Below are 16,979 nucleotides of genomic sequence, written 5' to 3' on the forward strand. Positions count from 1 at the left end.
ATCTGTTATTCTTAATGTTTCTTCACTGTAAGGCTGTAAAATTGGAGTCAAATTACTTGTTGCATAAAAGATTCTGATTCCAAATAAATAAAAATAGTCTTTATATTCACCTCTTTTTCATTTCAGGTTTTGTTTTGAAATAAATTAACTTTTCGGAAGAGGATTAGGACCGCTGAAAAAAAAAGGTTAACTGATTTTAAACATTTATTTCAGTATAATATGAGAAAAAAGTCAGACTGCTGAATTTCATCTCAGAATTCTGACTGAGAAAGCCAGAATTCTTAGACTTAGGCAGATTTTATTTTGTCATTTTGTACACACAAGTGTAAACAAAAAGAAATGTTAAGTACAGCTCTCTAGACTATTTCATTTTTTAAAATGCAGGTAAGCTTGCACCACTGCACCAGTTGAACTTTAATCCTTATTTATGTTGATATACTGTATATACCTTGATATACTGTATATATATTGTTTATTCTTAATGCACCTTTTTCCTCCTTGTTTGCACCTTCTTTAATTACTTTGCCAATATGTGACCAGTGAATTTATCCGCTGTGAGATCAATAAATCATCTAATCTAATCTAAGCAGCAGTGATTTTGAGATTAAAGTCAGAATTCTGAGAAAAAAAGTAAAAATTCTGAGATTTAAGTCAGAATTCTAACTTTTTTCTCATATTACACTGAAATAAAAGTTAAAAATCTGTTAACTTTCTTTTTTTTTTCAGTGGCCCCAATCCACTTCCGTAGTTAAGGCCCTGTGTAGATAAAAAAAAAAAAAAAAAAATCCAGATTTTATTTTGAAAGTGAAGGCTCTTATTTTGATATTTTACCGTAAGGCTTACTTTTTTTTTTATATAAACTTTATTAGAAAAAGTTTTATAATACAGAAAGAAGTACAATTTTCAGTGAAAAATCACCAGGGGTTTGAGCAAAAGAAAAAAATAAAATAAAATAAAAAGTAATTAAATAAAAGTAAAAATAGCAGTAGTAAATAGAAGCATGTAAAGGGATTACATAAAGTTATAGTTTTATGCTCTAAATTTTCATTATTGGAGGAGGACAATGTAGAAAAAAAAGTAGTTGCTTCCTTTAAAAAAGAAATACATGAGGGTCTAGTCACAATAATTTTACATTTACCGTAAGGCTTACTGTAAACGAAGCTGAATGCAACCGAGCCACCGATGACGTCACGTTTCCCTGAAGTCCAACGGCCATAGACGTTTCTGCGCAGAACTGCTGTTTTTTGTTTCCGCGTACTTCCCCAGCCACGGCTCCTGAAAGGGAACAGAAAGTGGATGAAAAGCTCGAGCTTTAAACGGTACTGGGAGGACTGGGGGCTCTGGGCAGAGGAGCGGCGCGTGGCGGACCTTTCGGATCAACATGTCAGCGGCTCTCTGGGTTCTCCTGCTGATGGTTTCTGCTCTAAATGCAGGTAAATATGTCTGGTTTCTGTTAGTCATTAATCTGAGGATAACAGATGAAGGAAGTTAGTGGTTCCGATTAACATCAAAGGCTTTTGTTACTCATTAGTTTTATGATTAAAAGTTTTATTCTGTTTAATTCTCAGAGGAAAGAAAGACAGTGAAGTTTAGATAAACCAGAGTTGTTTAAATAGTTAAAAGGAATCGTTTATTGTCAAAAATTTCTTTGGTAAACTTTAAAAAGCACAATTTAATTTAAAAATAAGCGCTAAATATAACTCCAGCTGGAGGAATTAATTACAGTGTAATAAAGTTTGTTAGGTTAAAAGAAAATACGGTGGCCTGCAGGTGCAAACGCGCAGCAAAACAGAGCCGTGGTGACAGCAGGGGCGGAGCTAGAAGAGGGGGCCACCTCTACCATTTTTCCCTTTCTAATACAAATGGTGGCTTACGGAAGAGGATTAGGGCCACTGAAAAAAAAAAAAAGTTAACTGATTTTAAATTTTATTTCAGTTTAACATGGGAAAAAAGTCAGAATTCTGACTTTTTTCTCAGAATTCTGACTTTTTTTATTGTCAGAATTCAGTCAGAATTCTGAGATTAAAGTCAGAATTCTGACATTTTTCCCATACTATACTGAAATAAAATTAAAATAAAAATCAGTTAACTTTTTTTTTTCTTTTCTTTTTTCAGTGGCCCTAATCCTCTTCCATACTTTTTCTTTGTTATTCAATCAATGCAGTTATTTACGGTGGTTGAAGTAGCCAAAATATTTTACTCAAAGTAAAATTAGCAGAACTTCATATTGTTTACTCCAGTAAAAGCAAAAGTACAGCTCAGTTAAACTACTTCTAAAAGTACGTTGTGTTTCATAAAGTTAATCCAGTAAATGTTAGTAGAAAGGCCCGACATTCCTGTCCAGTCTGGTTCCTAACTTTGTTCCTGGATCTATGCAGTGGAATCTGGAAACCTCAGCAGTCCAACCAACGTCCGGCTGAGTTCCAGGAACCTGAACCTGATCCTGACCTGGGATCCGCCTGCAGGAGCCCCCAGCGGGCTGCTCTACACCACTAAGTACATGTGAGTCCGACCACTGCTCCTAAACTGACCGCCCGCCGTCTGTCTCTGCATGAAGTAGAAATATAAACATCTCTGCAGTCAGACGGCAAAACCCTGATGCTGCAGGGGGTGGGGGGGGGTGTTACCATTAGGCCCCAAGTTCCTGGGGGCCCCATAAAACTCTGTTTATCATGTATGGTTAATGCAACTATTCCTTATTTGTGCACATTAATTATGGTTTTGATTAAGATCCTTTCTCTAAAATGTCATCAGAACGTTTATACTATTAAGTGTGCCTCAGCCCCCCCTTCAGTGTCCACCATATTGGATCAGTCCATTTGCTGCACATGTTCAGAAAGGTCCAAACAGACAGCAGCAAACCATTTGAACACAAATGATGCAAAGAGCAGTGTTGCCAACTTAGCGCATTAGTCGCTATATTTAGCCACTTTTCAGACCCCTCTAGCACTTTGATTTCTAAAAAGCTCCTAGCGCCAAATCTAGAGACTTTTTTCTGCTACTGGAGACTTTGGAGACAACATCTAAAAGCAGCGAACTCTGCTCTCCAGAGCGAGTAGATTGGTAACCCCGCCTCCTGCTCTCCTCTATCTTGTCTGCTGTCATGATTCATGCAGCTATTATTTCATCCAAATGAAAAATGGAGAACAGATAAGCAGATCATGGCTTGTCTACAGTGAAAAGAAGGACTGGGTTATTTACTTTGGCCTTTTTGGAAACACAGGAAGGAGCAATCAGCTAAGTGAGCTTAGTGCTTGGAAAAAATCTTTCACTCCTTTAAAAGTCTGGTCAGCAAGGAATAATCAAAGGATCATTATTTATACCTAAAACTAATACATTCGCAGTGGTTTAATGAATTTAGCATTAATCAGTAAAAAAATAGAAATAATATTTTTCATCGCAATCACTGAGTCTGGCAGCGGCCATTTTTGCCCAAATATAGTAACTCCTGCCATCTTCCAGCAGTGACGTCACGGTGCGGTAAGCCTAGCGCCATTCTCCCCGCTTTACAAGCAAAATCAATGGGAACTACTAGACACATCTGCAATCAACAACAATTATTGAAGATTTCCAGAGGACTTCACCATTGAAATTCACCAGAGCTATAGTGAACCTGACAATGCCCACGTGCATGGCAGCTGGATGCTGGAATACATCGGGTAAAAGTGAAAAAAAGAGTTATTCCACCTTTCTGATTCCTGATCCTCCACGGACGGGTTGGTCGTTGGATCGCCAACTTGAAGAGGGAGGATTTGCCATCGAACTTCTGGCCAGAGAAAAAACACGTAATATGTAGCCAACATTTGGAAGAAGAATGTTTTCAAGATGACTTGGATAATAGCGCGTTGTGACAAACACCAGATACAGCACTGGGACTTGATCAACAGCCGATACCGCACCGTGACGTCACTAACCAGTAGGTGGCAGTAGTGTTCTCTGACAAACATGGATGCCTCCAATAAAGCACATTCACATGGAAATTACTCTGAATTAAAAACACTGATCATTTATTGAACAGGATGGAATAATTTTTAAATTCTGAATAAGACCGGACTTCTCCTTTAAATCCCACGGAAGCTGCTCCATGTGTCGTTCTGCTTGTGGCGTCTTTCATCATCACAGTGAGTCCTTTGGTTTTGGTTTTATCTCAGGAGTAAAATAAAAAACTACACACAAGGCTGCGAGAACATCGCCACCCACCTGTGTGACCTCACATCCTTCGAATACTCCGTGTATGGGTCGTATAAAGGGCAGGTCCGGGCAATGCTTGGAGCAGAAACCTCCGACTGGGTGGAGAGCAACTGGATCACTTTGGACAAAGAAAGTGAGTCTGTTTATCAATGCAATGGACGACTGGTGGTGGATTCCTTCTAATTATCCACAAGTTGCTCCTATTCTGCCATATAATCCAACCAGTTTGGTATTTTGGTTTCTCTGTAGCCATCATCGGCCCTCCCACGGTGTCCCTTATCCCCATCGGTCAAACTCTGGAGGTCAGCATCAAAGATCCAGACTTCCATCTCTCCTCCCTGAGGGAAGTCTTCAATTTTGCCACCTACTACATCACCTACTGGAAGAAAGACCAGAAAGAAGAGGTGGGTTAGATGTGTGTTGTCCGGTAGTTATAAACACCCCAAATAGGGCTGGTAAATATGTGTCTTAATCAGACTTTCACTTGTTGTTCTGTGAGTATTTTATATTTTTATTTATTTTTCACAAATCAAAATAGAAACTCAGAATACATCAATAAAATAAGAAATGCGGTTGAGTGTGAATGAAAGTGTGGATCAAGCTCAGGTCATAGTTAGACAGATAAATCTGCACAAATAAATAAATTCACAACTTCCTTATAAAATTTGACAATTTATTAACCAAAATCATTCATCCCCAATTAACACATATTTCTATGGGGATAGATCGGTCTCAGTTTTCACAAATACCTACAGTGGGGCAAAAAAGTATTTAGTCAGCCACCAATAGTGCAAGTTCTCCCACTCAAAAAGATGAGAGAGGCCGGTAATTTTCATCATAGATATACCTCAACTATGAGAGACAAAATGAGAGAAAAAAATCCAGAAAATCACATTGTCTGATTTTTTAAGAATTTATTTGCAAAATATGGTGGAAAATAAGTATTTGGTCAGTTACAAACAAGCAAGATTTCTGGCTCTCACAGACCTGTAACTTCTTCTGTAAGAGGCTCCTCTGTCCTCCACTCGTTACCTTCATTAATGGCACCTGTTTGAACCCGTTATCAGTATAAAAGACACCTGTCCACAACCTCAAACAGTCACACTCTAAACTCCACCATGGCCAAAACTAGAGAGCTGTCAAAGGACACCCGAAACAAAATTATAGACCTGCACCAGGCTGGGAAGTCTGAATCTGCAATAGGTAAACAGCTTGGTCTGAAGAAATCAACTGTGGGATCAATTATTAGAAAATGGAAAACATACAAGACCACTGATAATCTTCCTCGATCTGGGGCTCCACGCAAGATCTCACCCCGTGGGGTCAAAATGATCACAAGAACGGTGAGTAAAAATCCCAGAACCACACGGGGGGACCTAGTGAATGACCTGCAGAGAGCTGGGACCAAAGTAACAAAGGCTACCATCAGTAACACACTACGCCGCCAGGGACTCAAATCCTGCAGTGCCAGACGTGTCCCCCTGCTTAAGCCAGTACATGTCAAGGCCCGTCTCAAGTTTGCTAGAGAGCATTTGGATGATCCAGACGATGACTGGGAGAATATCATATGGTCAGATGAAACCAAAATAGAACTTTTTGGTAAAAACTCTACTCCTCGTGTTTGGAGGAGAGAGAATGCTGAGTTGCATCCAAAGAACACCATACCTACAGTGAAGCATGGGGGTGGAAACATCATGCTTTGGGGCTGTTTTTCTGCTAAGGGACCAGGACGACTGATCCCAAACACACCGCCCGGGTAACGAAGGAGTGGCTTCGTAAGAAGCATTTCAAGGTCCTGGAGTGGCCTAGCCAGTCTCCAGATCTCAACCCCATAGAAAATCTTTGGAGGGAGTTGAAAGTCCGTGTTGCCCAGCGACAGCCCCAGAACGTCACTGCTCTAGAGGAGATCTGCATGGAGGAATGGGCCAAAATACCAGCTACAGTGTGTGAAAACCTTGTGAAGACTTACAGAAAACGTTTGATCTCTGTCATTGCCAACAAAGGTATAACAAAGTATTGAGATGAACTTTTGTTATTGACCAAATACTTATTTTCCACCATGTTTTGCAAATAAATTCTTTAAAAATCAGACAATGTGATTTTCTGGATTTTTTTTTCTCATTTTGTCTCTCATAGTTGAGGTATATCTATGATGAAAATTACCGGCCTCTCTCATCTTTTTAAGTGGGAGAACTTGCACTATTGGTGGCTGACTAAATACTTTTTTGCCCCACTGTGTATGTGATTCATACAAGCACAGCACCAGTTTCAGCAAAGTATTTCTAGTCCAGAAACAATTACTAAATTAAATTTAAAAAGTACAAGTGGTTTTTAAACTTCAACTTTTTTGTTCGTGGATTTTTGAGACTCTCCTGACGTGCCTAGATACACAAATGCATTTTTTAAAGAATGGAATGTGGAATTGAGATCAATGTAGCTCCATATATTTCAGCTAAAAACTTGTCACTGAACTGTCATGATTTAACTAAAGATCAGACCCAAATGCAGAAAACCAAACAGAGAGACCAGGGGAAAGGTTTAACGGGTTTATTTAGGAGATTGTGAAGAATCCAATGTTGCTCTGAACAAGGAACTGAAAGGTAAGGGGAAGACACTGCGGTTAGTTCAGGCTCGGTGGGAAATTTGAATCTCGAACTTGAAGACAGGGTTCCCGCGGGTCCTTAAAAAGTCTTAAAAGGCATTGAATTCTTCAAAATAAAACTAAGGCCTTAATTGGTATTAAAATGTCTTAAATCAGTCTTTCGAAGGTCTTAATTTTTAACACATCATAAATAGGATTATTTTTATTATGATTTATTTTTTTTAATCTAAATTAAACATTAAAATTGACCTTTTTTTTTTTATTTAAAAAATTAGCGGCCCGTCATTATTGGTTCCGTCCCGATAGCGGAACCAATAAAAGCGTTGTTGCGGTCGGGACATTTGGGAGATGCTCCATTAACTTTTTGTCTGGAAAATCTGAGCAAGTGTAAATGTAACCAAAATTGTCTCCAGCCAAGAGTTTTCTCCATGGCTGAAACCAGGGAACATACATGAGGCTCAGTGGATTTTAAGCAATTCAAGCTCAGAACGATGGGAATTAAGGCAGTGGAGTCGCATGCGAAGCGCGAAACACAAAGCGTCAAAATGGAGTTACTGAGAAACAGCCGGTATTTCTCAGTTTAGTTTCACCCTTGTCTCTGCAACCCCTCCACTTATCACCAAATCAAACATACTAAGAAAACCATACAAAGAAAAATAGCTGCAAAAAGACTTAGCACTGGTTATGTTGGGGCTTTAAAACTGATTTGTTTTGTTCCCTGCTAAAACAAAGTTTGTGAATTCAGTTAAATAATTGTTAAAATATATCTGTCATTTGTGTGTTTTTAGCTTTCTTCCTGTATGGGAAGCTTTTTAAAATTTGAAACATTAGTGCAGTGGTTTATGTTAAAATAAACGTTTGTGTTAAGTTGTCGCAAGCAGCTTTTTCTTGTATTTCTTGTGAATTTGGTCTTAAATTTTTATTTCAAGTTCCATTAAAAAGTCTTAAAAAGTCTTGAATTTAACTTGCCTTATGCTGTAGGAACCCTGGAAGAGGAGAATTTGGTAGATAACTCATGTTTCCAGAGAAGTTTTTGACTCTTTAACTCCAGTCTGTGTGCTGTAGTTCCAGTGTTTGTCCAATTCGGTGCAGGGCGGACAGGGTTTACCCAGGATGTGGTTTTCTGTAGCTGAATGGAGAAGCTGACTGCCACTCAGATTTCCTGCGGTACTTGAACGGGTCGTAGTGGAGATGAATCCCTTGCTCAGTGTGAAGCTCAAACGATCTCTTGGGGAAAAGTTGATTCAAACCTCCAGTTTAAATCCTCAACTCAGCTTGAAGCTCAGATGATCCTTCCAGGGAGAGAAGGTCCGAAACATCCAGTTTGCAGGATTCCTGCCGAGAGGCAAAGACAAAAACAAGATTAAGACTCAGGTTGACAAGAACTCAGTTTGCAAAACTCAGCTTGGCTAAAGTACCCAAAACTGGCAAACAGTCTGGCGTCGAGGGAGTGGCAGTCAGCAGCTTAAGAACACTCTATTAATGAGGAAACCATCAGCAGGTGTGTGAGGAGGCGGACCAGAACCAGGCACCTCCTGGTGGAGGAAGGGAGACAAACGCAGAAAAAACACATACACAGACAGAAATCCTGACATGAACAGATAAAACTCCACTAAACTAAGCTACTACCCAAGAGATAAATAAATCCAAGAGGTAAATAAAACATGTATTGGTAAAATATTATTTTATTAAGTGGTTTGTGCTGGTGAAGATTATCAGTCATTCCAAAAAAAGTTAAAAAAAAATTCCACTGGACTTTGTTTCCAAGTTTGAAGATGTTTCGCTTCCCATCCAGGAAGCTTTTTCAATACAAAATGTCAGAAATTTTGTTCAGTTTGAGGTTTTATACAGAAGCTCAACAAAGCCTGGTTTTTGTGTAGAAAACATGCAAAATGAAACGGATGAACGGGTCCCCCCCTTTGGAATGGGGGTCATTTGGCTTCTTTGTTAACCTGCAAAGCCCCATACCTGTCTGTGTCAACGAAAGGGAGGCGGCGACAATTCCCTTTAAATCGAAAAAATCTCGCACGACTGGAAAATCATCCCAAAAAGGGCAAAAAGTCCTACAGCGTATGCCCGGCTTTAGCCTTTTGATCGATCTAAAGAATCTGGTCCTTGGCCTGTGGTCTTCCATTTTGTTATTGATGCGGCGTGCTAAGAATCAGCCGCAATAGAGGATGAGACGAGCATTAAAAGCAGCCACCAAGCACGGTGGCGGGGCAGGATGCAGCAGTTAGAGAGGAGAGTCCAACATTATAAAACTACGTCCTTCTTTATCAATATTCAACGTTAAAATCAGCTTAAACATCTGTTCTCATGTCCAAAATTAAAATCACGGTCAGGGACAGGCTGGTGGTTCGTGAGCTTTTTGCTTCTTTTCCACAGTTTGACTCTTCGGTCCAAGTAAAATTGATAAATTCAACAAAAGCTGCAATAAATAAAATAGAGCGCTGCTGTAAACATGGTCCCCTGCTGGATAATTACAATGTGTCTGTCGATCTCTACAGCAAAAACACATCAGCAACAGTGAGCAGAACCGAGAGGTTCTGGGAGATCTGGATCCCCTGACCGAGTACTGCGTACAGGTCCACATCAGAACCTTAAAGAAAAGGAACCACAGCGAGCCCAGCGACGTCATCTGTGAGAAAACCGGCCCCAAAGGTAGGCCCCTGGAGACGTCCTGCCAGGATGCATTACTGTCTGCAGCCAGAGATAAACGACGATTTGTCTTTAATGAGGTGAAATATTAGAGCCTTTCCTTGGCCTAATAGAGGTGATTGTAGATTAATCTTATTCCAGTCTCTGTGCTGGAATGTTATGCAGGGAGTTAAAGTGGGAATGACAGAGTGCAGTTGTCTCCTCACTCTAGACAAGGATGAAATATAGATACATGCCCTTAAAGTGCTGCAGACGCCCTCATGGCCTGAGTGAAAGACGGCTGTTGTGAAGCGTTTTATCTGGCTAGTGAAAATGAATTTCCTTCATGAACTGAAGTTATTTTTCTCCAATGTTCGTGTTTAAGAAAGTTATTTATAAGCAGAGATGAAAAGCCACCCCAGGGAGGGCTTTTCTCTCCGTCTGCAAGAATTGCCTGAGTTTTCTACGACTCCTCACTGTCATGGCGGTCAGACTGGCAACCCCATAAAACACTTTCCTTTACTCCACTCTCTATTTACGTATATACAAACAATTTTATATCAATAAAATGTAATGATGGATAAAATCAATCATCTTTATAGAGCTTTATTAATTGAACTGATGCAATGATTACATCATATTAATACCAGTAGTGATCAGTCTGAGGGAAACCATCACTCAGCAGGACAAATGCTAAAAATCTGCTCTGCTTTTAAAATGGTGAAAGTCCAGAAAATCCTCAATGCAATGAAACTTCAACCATTTCTCTTTTATTTTTTACCGATTGGTTTGCTATTAATATCCCATCAGCGTAGCCTCAGTGTAAAAAAAATATATATATATATATATATATATAGATAGATAGATATATTAATTAATTAATCAGATTAATCATAATTAATTGATTATTGAAACAATCATCAACTGATTTAGTAATCAATTAATCGTTAGCAGGAGTATAGAGACTCTTAAACATGCCTTTAACTGACAAAGCGACCCACTTAGAGCAGTAATTATATTAAAAGAAATAAATAATAATATTTAAATATCATTTTTTATTTAAAATAAAAATCTGTTTTGTCTGTCAATATGCTAATTCCAGAAATTCAAAGTTTTAGTTTCAACTAGTTTGATTTCACAAAACATCATCTTTAAGGAACCTCTGGCCATCTGATTATTAATCGAGTAATCAAAAGAATAATCCACAGATTAATTAATTTGTAAAATGATTGTTAGTGTAAATATATATATATATTTATATATAAAAGGCAGGGGAGTAAAATCTTTCTTTTATAGACTGTGTTCAGGTGTGAAGCTGCCAGTTGCATCACATTTCATGGCCAAACATCCAGTCTGTTTTCTCAGCTTTCCTGCAGGTCGCTCAGCGCTGACATGGTTCCAGGATCTGGTATATATACCAATCCGGGCCGTTAAAACCTGTATCATTTATATAAGTTACTGTCGTTGTGATCTAAAGGATCTTCTAACAATTTGCCTTCTAATTTTAATTAGATATATTTAGCTTCATACATCAATTATACAAGACACACTGAATGCCAGGGATGTATGAGGACATGATATATAATATAATCTGGTAAATTAGCCGGCTGGTCGGCTGCAACGTGTGTCGCTGATCAGAAAGAGTCACAATTCTGATCAGAACTGCAGGTTTAGGGAAAATAATCGTTAGATATTTCAAAACTCTGTACATTATTTCCAAATTTGATCAAACTAAATCAAATTTGTGCTGGAGACAGTGCGGACTAGTTGGAGATCAGACTCGTGTCTTTTGGGATTGCCCAAAGATTAAGAAATTCTGGGAGGGAATTAAAGAGGAAATTTCAAATATCTTGCATGTTGATATTGATTGGAACCCGCGGATCTTCGTTCTGGGAATTCCACCAAATAATTTAAGAAAAGAAGAACAAAACTTATTTGGTTTCCTTGTTCTCGTAGCCAAAAAAATGATAACAATATGTTGGTATAAACCTTCACCCCCTGCTGTAAATCAATGGAAAGAGAAACTAGTGAACGTTTATACGATGAGGAAAATAACAGCAAAATTAAACTCGTCCGCTGGTTTATTTGAGAAAAGATGGAACCCTTTGAAGACATATTTCCAGTTAATATTGTAGTAAGATAAATATTTTATCATATTTTATAGGCATACTTAACAAATATCTCTGTTATGAGAAAAATAAAAGTCACTCGAGAAAGATTTTTCCTTTATCTCATCCCCAAGTAAAAAAAAATAAAATAATAATAATAATTATAATAAATAAAAAAATAAAAATAAAAAATCATGGATTTTCAGCTCGCCGACTTGTTTGGTTGTTGTTACTCAATTGTTTGTATGGTTGTATTGGAAGTTGTTGTTTCTGGCTTATTGTATTAATCATTGATTTTGAATTTTGATCTGATAAAATAAAGTCTTTGTTCAAAAAATAAAAAAAGAGCTGCAGGTTTAGGACCTGATGAGTTCAGACGGAGACTTTAGAGGAGAAAACAGATGCAAGCAGAAAAACACCTGTGGCAAAGGGTGAACTAATGAACATAAGGCTGACCGAGAAATATAAGGGTAATAAACTATAAATTAATCAATAAACCCAGGAAATAAGAAATTAAACCAACTAAAAAACACTTAGAAATTGGTAAGAGAAATTAACTATAAAGCTGGAAAAGATAAACGGGCCAAACTAACATGGAAAACTACCAACAGGCTTAAGGAAAAAATAGAAAATCTTACAGTAAAAAAACAAACTGAAGAAAAATAATCCTAAGACTCAAAAGAATTCCCAACATGACATAAAGCAGCAGTTGGCAACCCGCCGCATGCGGACCTTTAGCCCCCGAATACCCCCCCCACCGGCAGCTCAATCCGTCTATGGTTCGTTCTTTGTTGTTTTTTCGTTTCAAAACAAAAACGAAAAAACAAAACAAGCATGTGTTTTTTTATTTTTCCGTTTTTAAAACGAAATTTGAAAAACAGCATTTGCATAAATGAAAAAAGGGAACGTTATGGGATTTTTCTTGAACTGCAATCGTTAAACCAAAGGTAAACTTTTATTTTGTTGTTAATTCAACGGACCTTATGGCAGAACCGGAAATGAAGACCTGAACTCCCAACACTTAACTTTTTTAGTTACCATTAGGTGGCGGTAATGTACACCTTCAATTACTTGCCAACCGCCATTACAATCCAGAAGAAGAAGAACTTTTTCAGTTAGCACTACCAAAATGGAAACGTTTGCGTTATTTAAAGGGTATCGGCGCAATGTGGTGTCATGAAGCGAGGACAGATGGACCCAGTTCTCAAGGAGAGACAGTCAGTAGGAAAGTTCAAAAAGGTTTAAGCAAAAACTAAAGCGGAGCTGTGGCTCGCGGACACTGCAGGCGGGGGAGGTGGGGCACTGCCCAATCTCAGACACTCTGTAGTGCGAGAAACACAGGTAACTGACCACGATCATCTGACAGAAGATTATCTGAGTTGGTCACTTACCTGGTTTAACAGTCCAGACCAAGAATGTCCAAAGTGCTGCAGTCCCAGAGGACATGCTGGAAGCCGATCCTGGTCAGGGATCCAGAACAGAAAGAACAGGCAGAATCCAGATCAGGCAGGAACAGAAACAGGTGGCAGGATCCAGACTTCCAGGCATCCACAGGCTCCCAGGAGGGTTCAGAGTCTGACTGGGACCAGAAGCATGACCAGGTGGTCACGCACAGGAGCAGACAGGATCAGGTGCAGAAGAGCAGGCTCAGTGGAAGAGGGTAGCCGAGACAGGACGTGGAACCAGAACTTGATGCAGGACTTTAAACTGGTCTCCTCCCTGGAGCCAGGCTTACTGAGATAAAAACTGAACCTCCCCACATATAGAGCCAAAAACCCAGAAGACTCCGCGGGGGAGGAACAGTGGACGATCAGGAGACGAGACAAACACAAAAACCCTCTTTCCTCTGGCTGCTAGGATCCAGAACATGAACCATGAACTAAAACTGAAACGACAGACTGACAGAAAGACAAATAATGATCTGGAACTGAATGCTCAGGCTGAACTGAATATAACCAACAGGAAACAGGTGAGAGGAATAAATTATAATTGAGGCAGGGAGGGAAAACGACAGGTGAAAGGAATGACTAATTAAGGAGCAAACAGGCCGGATCATGACACGTGGCGCTCCATGGCGGCTCAAAGCATCACTGATGAGTGTTTTTCTTCTCTCAAAAAGTTCGATAATCAACGCAGAAAATGGTTCAAGTGCAGCCATTGCCTTTTGTTTAGAAACTGTAAATGATTTTTCTTTGGCGACATACTTCATTTGCGGTACCGCTACATATTAAAACAACAACCGTATTTTATTTTCATTTAGATGGCAAAACTAAACTAAAATGCTGTTGATTTTCTATTAATTCAATTTAAAAAAATTTCGATTTAGGTTTTAAAAACGGAGAAACAGAAAAACCACATGCTTGTTTTGTTTTTTCATTTTTGTTTTGAAACGGAAAAAAACCAAAGAACAAACCATATAAGGATTCAGCTTCCTGGAGCTTTTTCAAAAATGTATGAAACTGTATTTTTTTGGTTTGTTTATTTTAATATGGTGTATAGGAGGTCAAACAAACATTCATTATATTTTCCAATGCTGTAAACATTTGTATAATAAATACATTTAAACAATAAATGTGAATGAAAATGTGCGTCACAGCCATAGAGATCAGTAGTAGCCCGCAGCATGATTCAGCGCGGCACCGGGAACGCGGTCGATGCAGATAAAGCGGCGGGTGTGTCTCTGACCATGGATCCCAAAGGGAAAAAAGGAAGATAGCTGATGATAGTAGGATGGAGAGAATCATTTGCTTTCATTATCGATGAGGAAGGATCGCCTGCATGTTTGCTTTGGAATGAGAAGCTGTCAAGTAATAAAAAGAGTGATTTGGAAAAGCATTTCCAGGAAAGACATAAAACTAAACTGATCACAAAGCTGGGAGGGAGATAAGAAGTGTGATTGCAGAACTTCTGGATAAAATAGAGGAGAGCAAAGATGGATTTAAGAAGTAGATTGCAGCTTAAAACTCCACTGCTGCTAGTCTAGATTTCAGGGTTAGAGAGCTCTGCTCTGATGATGTCACTTCCTGCTTGGTTCCTCATGATTCAATGAGCTCCTCCCAACAGAAAACCTAAAAAAATCCCTCACCTCATGCTGCTATGTGACATTTGCTCCAGGATAAACATTTAATCACGAATGATTATTATATATTTAATCCCACGTAGTCCTTTCCTATAGTGGGATAATACACTTAGAGCCAGTGTTGCCATATCAGGCTATAGAAGACTTGTCGTTTTTTGCAGCTCCACACATTTTTGTTTTTTGGTCCAATATGGCTCCTTGAGCAGTTTGGGTTTCCGACCCCTGACAATGAAGAGATTCACGTTGAACAGATGATCCAGAAATGGTTGAAAAAGAGCAAAATACCTGCTGAGATTATCCTCCAAACCACAGGTGTCAAACAGAGATGGGAAGTAACGAAGTATTTGTACTTCTTACTCAAGTAGATTTTTCTGATATTTTTACTTTACTACTTATTTTTATGGTGACTTTTTATTTCTACTCCTTACATTTTTACACAAATATCTGTACTTTCTACTCCTTACATTTTAAAAAATTGGCTCGTTACTTTAGTTTTGAATCATTTCAATGGAGTTACCGTTATTATTTTTCACGTCATCAATACCAAATTCAATCTAATTGGATGGGAATCTACGTTGCATTTGACGCACCACTACAAGATGAATCGACAGATTCGGCGGTATTCATTCGCGGCAAATCATTGCAGCTTGGTGGCGGTGGCGTTAGCATAGTAGCATGGACGACGAGATGATTGAAAATGAACACAACGGAGATCTAGTCCTATTGGCAGACATCCATTTAAAATGTAGGCAACGGCATGAAAAAAGTGGTTTCTACTTTTACTTTTATACTTTAAGTAGATTTACAAGCCTGTACTTTGTTACTTTTACTTGAGTAAAGAAGTTTAATCAGTACTTCCACTTTTACCAGAGTATTTTTTAACACAAGTATCTGTACTTTTACTCAAGTACGGAAAGTGAGTACTTTTGCCATCTCTGATGGCACACCAGACTCCATTCATCTCATCAAGTCATCATGTTAAGACTGGACTCACCTGCAGCCACATGACCCTTTCTGGAACCAGTTTGACATCCCTGCTCTAACTAAAGCGCCACTGATTTCCTCCAAGTGTAATACCACAATGAGCCACATTTAAACGGAGGCGCTGCGTCAGACAGAGCCGTATCCTAGTTACCAGCGTAGATCGTTTAGAGGAGCTGGGGTGGAGAAAATGAAGAGGAAGAGTCGAGTGCTGCAGTTACTTTCCTGTTCTATTCTATTCTGTTCTATTCTATACTGCATCAGGACAAACGTTAGCACAATCCAGCCACGTTTAAAGGAGCTTCCTGAAAGGCCCGCTGTTAAAGACGGCTGTAAAGTTTCTCAGAGCTCTTAGGGATGAAGAAGATTGTTTCAGGGGTTCTAGTTCTAGTCTTTCTCGCTGTTAAAGTGAGGTGGGTGGATCTTTGTGACCTCCTGGATGAGTCATGGATGGTCTAGTTTAGACCAGAAAAGTTCTTCCTCTGTTCCAGGGATTCTCCATCAGTAGATTCCTGTTCTGACTCTGGTTCCCTGGAGTCCTGAACCTCAGAGATGCCTCTGCTCACCTTTCTACGAACAGCTGCTTTCTTTTCTACTCCTTTTGGTCCAACTTGGTTCATTTCCTGGTTTCTGTTTCAGAGCAACCTCAGTGGATTCCAGCCTTGTCCGTGTTCATCTGCATGTTGGTGATCCTGGTTCTGATCCTGCTAACCGTCCTGAAATGGAAAAGGATCTCCCAGTTCCTCTGGCCGAAGGTTTCCCTGCCGCAGCACTTAAAAGAGGTGGGTGTGTTTGTCAGGATGGTTTGGTGGATTAACGAGCGATAATCCAACATCCTCACGCTGCTTTCTGCCGCTACAGTCTCTGCTGGCGACGTCCAATTCCTCGGTTTCTTTGGCCGTTCAGCCGACCGAGACGATCGACCCGGTGAGCGTGGTCATGCTTGACGAAGGCAGCCCTCTGGTGTTTACAAAGACCGGCCAACAGCCGAACGGCTCCGTGGAGACGGGAAGATAACGGAGAGACTGAAAGGAAAGGAACGACGTAGCCTGTCTACATGCTGCGTGCTTTTCCTTCAGAGACTTAACAAGACGAGCGATTTCGATTCAGAGGCCACTTCCTCAATAATGTGAAGCGATGGAAGGCAGAGGCACGCTGCAGCCTGTGTCACTGGATGCAAACCCAAACATAAAGAGCTGTACGGAACCATCCCATCTGTTTCTATGGACATGAACGTTTTTATATGCAGAGAAAAATGAACTAATTAATATTTGAATTTCTGCACTTTAACCAGTCAGGAAATGTTAAAAATGAAACCTTTACTGGTTGGTCCATCTCTTTATTTAACAAGAAAGTTGGTTTTCTTTGTGTTTTAGCCTTT

At 39.4% G+C, this 16,979-nt stretch overlaps 1 protein-coding gene across 1 annotated transcript; it reads left to right on the forward strand.

Moving 5' to 3' along the window:
• The first annotated feature begins 1,185 nt into the window (after positions 1-1,185).
• Positions 1,186-16,750, forward strand: LOC119777364 (interleukin-10 receptor subunit beta-like). Its single transcript, XM_038276212.1, has 7 exons — positions 1,186-1,433; positions 2,379-2,502; positions 4,152-4,324; positions 4,441-4,595; positions 9,301-9,454; positions 16,238-16,380; positions 16,460-16,750. Exons 1-7 carry the CDS (start codon positions 1,382-1,384, stop codon positions 16,613-16,615), a joined length of 957 nt encoding a protein of 318 aa, XP_038132140.1. The 5' UTR covers positions 1,186-1,381; the 3' UTR covers positions 16,616-16,750.
• Positions 16,751-16,979: the final 229 nt, after the last annotated feature.

The sequence above is a fragment of the Cyprinodon tularosa genome, unplaced genomic scaffold (assembly GCF_016077235.1).
Source record: "Cyprinodon tularosa strain WSP-4 unplaced genomic scaffold, ASM1607723v1 ctg123, whole genome shotgun sequence".
Classification (NCBI taxonomy): Eukaryota; Metazoa; Chordata; class Actinopteri; order Cyprinodontiformes; family Cyprinodontidae; genus Cyprinodon; species Cyprinodon tularosa.